At 34.9% G+C, this 4,677-nt stretch overlaps 1 protein-coding gene across 1 annotated transcript; it reads left to right on the plus strand.

The window, feature by feature from the left end:
- Positions 1-109: 109 nt before the first annotated feature.
- LOC107082176 (cytochrome c oxidase subunit 6B1) lies at positions 110-2,391 on the plus strand. Its single transcript, XM_015370713.1, has 4 exons — positions 110-190; positions 702-827; positions 1,877-1,977; positions 2,207-2,391. The coding sequence occupies exons 2-4, from the start codon at positions 722-724 to the stop codon at positions 2,258-2,260; spliced, it is 261 nt and encodes an 86-aa protein (XP_015226199.1). The 5' UTR covers positions 110-190; positions 702-721; the 3' UTR covers positions 2,261-2,391.
- Positions 2,392-4,677: the final 2,286 nt, after the last annotated feature.

The following is a 4,677-nucleotide window of genomic DNA, read 5'->3' on the forward strand; positions in this document are numbered from 1 at the left end:
TTTATTAGTAGATTGTACATCACAAACACACTCTATACCACTAAGTGGCGGAAATGCTACTAAATGTTTGTTGCCAACTGCCAATAAATCCAAGAAGAAGAAGATTCGAATGTACTTCCCAGATCTATCCCAGCATCCTCTGCGGCACAGGACCTCTTTTCGGCGAGGACAAAACAAGCAGCATCTCAAGGTTAGCAGTTGTTTACTCCGAAAGTGACCAAAATATCTAAAGTTATTTACAAGACTAACGCTTTCCAAATTGGTATCGAACTACTGAAATAGTAAGCCGCTCTTTGCGTGTGCGTTAGCATTAGAAGTAGACAGCTGAAGTCTTAGACGACAGCTTTTAGCTAACCAAGGGTGGTTGTAACTTAAAAAGCTAACGATTTCATTGATGCAGTTTTAGTACATATGTGCCAGAATGGTCGGAATTTACAATAACAAACTGGTTTGCCATCGTTGTTACTATCCCAAATAGACTTAAAAGAATAATCAGCTGTCATTAAATTAGCCAATGAGGCTACCTTGGAATCGCATCAGTTTAGCCAAGCTAGGCTAAGCTAAGAAGTAGCTTAGTTAACGTACCTGAACTATCACCCTGATTTAGATGTTAAAATGTAATCCAGTGATGCCGCCTGGCTTTGCTAAACTTTAATGTACGCCATTATTTACACTTTTATCTTTGTCCCTTTTATTTCCAGCATTCCTTTTGCACAAAAATATGGCCGACATGGTGGATGAGAAGATTAAAAACTATAGGACGGCTCCTTTTGACGCCAGATTCCCCAATACAAACCAGACCCGCAACTGCTTTCAGAACTACCTGGGTGAGGAGATCCACTAATTCTGATCACACACGAAGGTCTAACCTATTCCTAACAAGTCGCATCAAAATGTTCAAGTCATATGTCTCTATAGAGGCAAAATGAACGGGTCCATAAAGCACTGCATGATGGAGACATTGTGGTGTTCTCCATGAACTAAAAATGCATGGGCATTTTGACAAAGTGTCCCTTGTTAATTTACTATAGCCTGGCCAGACTGATTGTTCAGTTGAACCATGAATATTCAAAATACAGCCTGCCAGTATAGATCAGTCTGACATTTATTTTAGTTGTGTATTAAAACACAGACATCAAAAACCATCACAGATTTGCCATTAGATTTGTTTAATCTAAACAAGTGTTACTTTTCTGCTCTTAAAAACACAAGTCTGTAATTCCATTATTTAATTTGTTTATCTTTTTTTTTTATTATTATTTTAGATAAATGGTGATGGCAGTAATTCTGTGCTCAGCAGTTTTTTGCTGAGTGGTGTTAAAAGGTTCCTTATGCTGAATTGTTTGAGACACAGCCCTGTCGCTGAAAATGTATATATCTGCATATAGGTTACGGGTTAAGAAATAAATCATATTCATATGTCAGTAGTGAAATATTTGTGCTTTTTTTTATTCTAACATCTTAAATTGAAATAAAATTGTAAAGCTTTAAGGCTGTTATCCAAGATATGTAACACTTGGTGGGATCACGTTTCCAATTAACCCCAGCATCTATGTCACTACTTTATATTTGAAATGGAAACACTGAGCTGTATTTTTTTTATTATATAGTAAGATTGGAAGTTGCCTCATCATAGCTTTTTAATATTTAAGTACTACAGCAGGTTAACTGCTGAACATTTATTTTTTTTTCAACTACCTTTCGGGAAGAGAAAACTATGTTCACTGACCTTAAAGAAGGATGCTTCAGTTTTTCCAGCGTATTAAGAGCAATCAAGCTATGAGTTATATGGCCAAATATGTTTCCAATTGTTCTAAATGTGAGCATTATGTGAAAAATATTGTAATATGTTTTCAATTCTATTTTTGTGCTGCAGATTTTCACAGATGCAACAAGGCCCTGTCAGCCAAAGGCCAAGATGTGTCTCCCTGTCAGTGGTACCAGAGAGTCTACAAGAGCCTCTGTCCAATGGGCTGGGTCAGTATTTCTGATCACAGATGTCTACTTTTGCAGGCTTATGCAGCTTTCACTTAGTCAATTCCTGTTATTTATTTTGCATCAGTAATCTTTTTCCTATTTTAATTATGACTGTACTGTAAATTTAATAATTTAAATGTATTATATAAATGCCAGATATAGATTCAGCCCCTTTTTTTCTCTGTTTACACTGATGTCATCATCTTAACCTCTTAAATATTTTGTACAGGTGTCTAAATGGGACGAGCAGATAGAAAGCGGAAGTTTTCCTGGGAGGATCTGAAGTCACTAAATGTTCCTGGTCACAGTTTTGTTTAGTTCAAACCTTTACCTCTGTAGTTTGCCTGATCTCCAAAACATCTGTCACTCTGCTGTTATCATCGTCATCCGTGCAGCTAAATGAAACTAAACACGCAAAAAATATACCATGTGAAGGTTTAGTTTGTTTTCTCCTCAAATTTTGATTCCTTTTGCATTATTGGTACAATACAGTATGGAGTAATACATTGATTCTCAATGAAGTTTAAGGAATGGGATGTGTATGTGTAACCTTTTGTCAGGCACAGTAAACCTTTAAAATCAGGAGTCGGTTGTTATGGATTTTCTTCCTCCCTCTGTAGTTGACTCACTTACCCAGATGTGACTGATAACATTATAGGGGAGCTCACATTTCATTGATAGGTCTACCTCAGACACTTTGTTAGCACATGTAATTTGGTCTGATTCAGATTAAAGAGGTTTTTAAAATTGAATCAATAAATGTTTTATCTCCCTTTGAATCTATTGACTGATTTTTTTTTTTTTTTCTTCCAGTCAGTCAGGGATATTTTAAATTAACTGGTATTTTTTGTCATCATAGTTGCAGCACTAATCAGAAGTTTACTTACCATCTGAGTATTAATGTCATTCAATTTGTTTTTGGTGTTCAACAGTATTAAATGTTTGAATATTTAAAAGAATTGGGGGCACAAATTAGATCTATTGTAATATACTCTGGGTCAATATGATAATCTTATAACCATATGTGATAGGTTTAGATTAAGGGCTAGTTGCATGCATCTTTGGTCATCTTTTTTTAATTAAGACATTGTTTCTCAACCATGAAACTGACTTTTATGCAAAGATTTGTTCATGGTTTTGCTACTTTTTTCCATGAATTTTGACAGGCCCTCTTAAAACAATTTGAGATGTATGTTTATTAGTTTTGAATATAAAAGCATTTAGTTGTCCTGTAGTTCTAAACATCCGACCCAAACTCTCAGTTTAAAGCAAATTCGGACATTAAGCTGGAGCTACCAATTTTCTGGTGTACTAGAAACAGTCTTTTTTTTCCGCATCAGCAGCCATGAAAAAGTTAAATGGGGATACCTTTTATATATTAAGGCATCTTTTTGCTCCCCTTTAATTACAGAAGCCACTAAAAAACTTGCTTACTGATGTAAATGTAGTTGTCAGGCTTTACAGCCTTATCTCTTACAGTCATACACATTTAAATATTTCTATATTAAAACAATAGTGTTAAAAGCTGCTTAGGACATGTTTTCATAGAAACTAACTTCACTCTTAGGAAAATTATGTTGCTCATCAGCTTGGCATCAAAAACAAAAGCTAAAAGCCAGACATTCAGTCATCTGCAATACTGTATAACACGCAGTACTAATAGAAGAAATAAAAATATGCTCAACACCATATATTACTAATATTTCTTTGTATAAGTTTGTATTGGCACATTTTTTTTTTTAGATTATTTAAAATGTCATTAACAGCATCTGAAATTAGGCTAACTGAGATCTCTAAATTGTCTTTAGCTGCGATTGTGTGTGTATGGTTGCATCTTTTTTTTGCCCAGCAACCGACTGGCAGCATATTAAGGCTGCACAGAGATGGGCACCACCTCCACTGCAACCCTGAGGGATTGAGCAGGAAAGGATGAATAGATGGATTGATGGATCGATATTTCCACATAAATACAGGCAAACCTGTGTTTCAAGGAATGAAAAAAAGGTCAATCCTCAATAAAAGGGAAAACAAGGACGAGTTTTTTTTTAACAAATCAATAGGGTACACTATCCCAAAAAAATGTGAAAGACCTTTACACCTTATTTACTTCCACCCCTTTATACCCTCAGTAAATACCCTCATTTAATTTTCATCAGTTAATGTATTTAAGGAAGCATAGATAACCATACATACCCTCCCTATAAATATCCTGAAGTATGTTCTAATACCTTTTTTTGACTATATTTAGGTTTGCACTGTACTTCATATCTGTATAAGCGTTCCACAAAGTCACTCCACAGATAAATACAATTTAGTTTCATATCGTGTCCATAATTTCCTTCTGTTAAGATTTCTTTGTAACAAATTATATCTTGCTTTATTTATTATCTGCATAGTTTTATATTTAGCCAAGTTGAAAAATGTCTAAGTTTAGTGCTTTAAAAATAAGTTTGTGTGATTTTTGAAGCAGACATAATATATTGTAATGTCTGAAATTTGCTTTTGTAGCTATTTCCCCCAAACTTCTACGCAATAAGATGGGTAAGGTTCTACTCTCAGGTAAGGTCTCTATCTACTGCAAGACTTCTCAGAGAAGAGACTTTTAAAGATCTAGTTGATACCTGTTGAGCAATGAAGGAAGCTCTAAGTTTGGTTGTAGTTCCTCTTTTTGGCCACACGATGGCAAACTTGGATTAAAGA

The sequence above is a fragment of the Cyprinodon variegatus genome, unplaced genomic scaffold (genome assembly GCF_000732505.1).
Source record: "Cyprinodon variegatus isolate N-32 unplaced genomic scaffold, C_variegatus-1.0 Scaffold48, whole genome shotgun sequence".
NCBI lineage: Eukaryota > Metazoa > Chordata > Actinopteri > Cyprinodontiformes > Cyprinodontidae > Cyprinodon > Cyprinodon variegatus.

What these genes read in the sequence shown, in the direction of transcription:
- LOC107082176 (XM_015370713.1), top strand. Translation starts at nt 722, where the DNA reads ATGGCCGACATGGTGGATGAGAAGATTAAAAACTATAGGACGGCTCCT. An exon ending in CTGCTTTCAGAACTACCTGG is followed by an intron (nt 828 to 1,876) that starts GTGAGGAGATCC and finishes TTTGTGCTGCAG; the next exon opens with ATTTTCACAGATGCAACAAG. An exon ending in GCCTCTGTCCAATGGGCTGG is followed by an intron (nt 1,978 to 2,206) that starts GTCAGTATTTCT and finishes TATTTTGTACAG; the next exon opens with GTGTCTAAATGGGACGAGCA.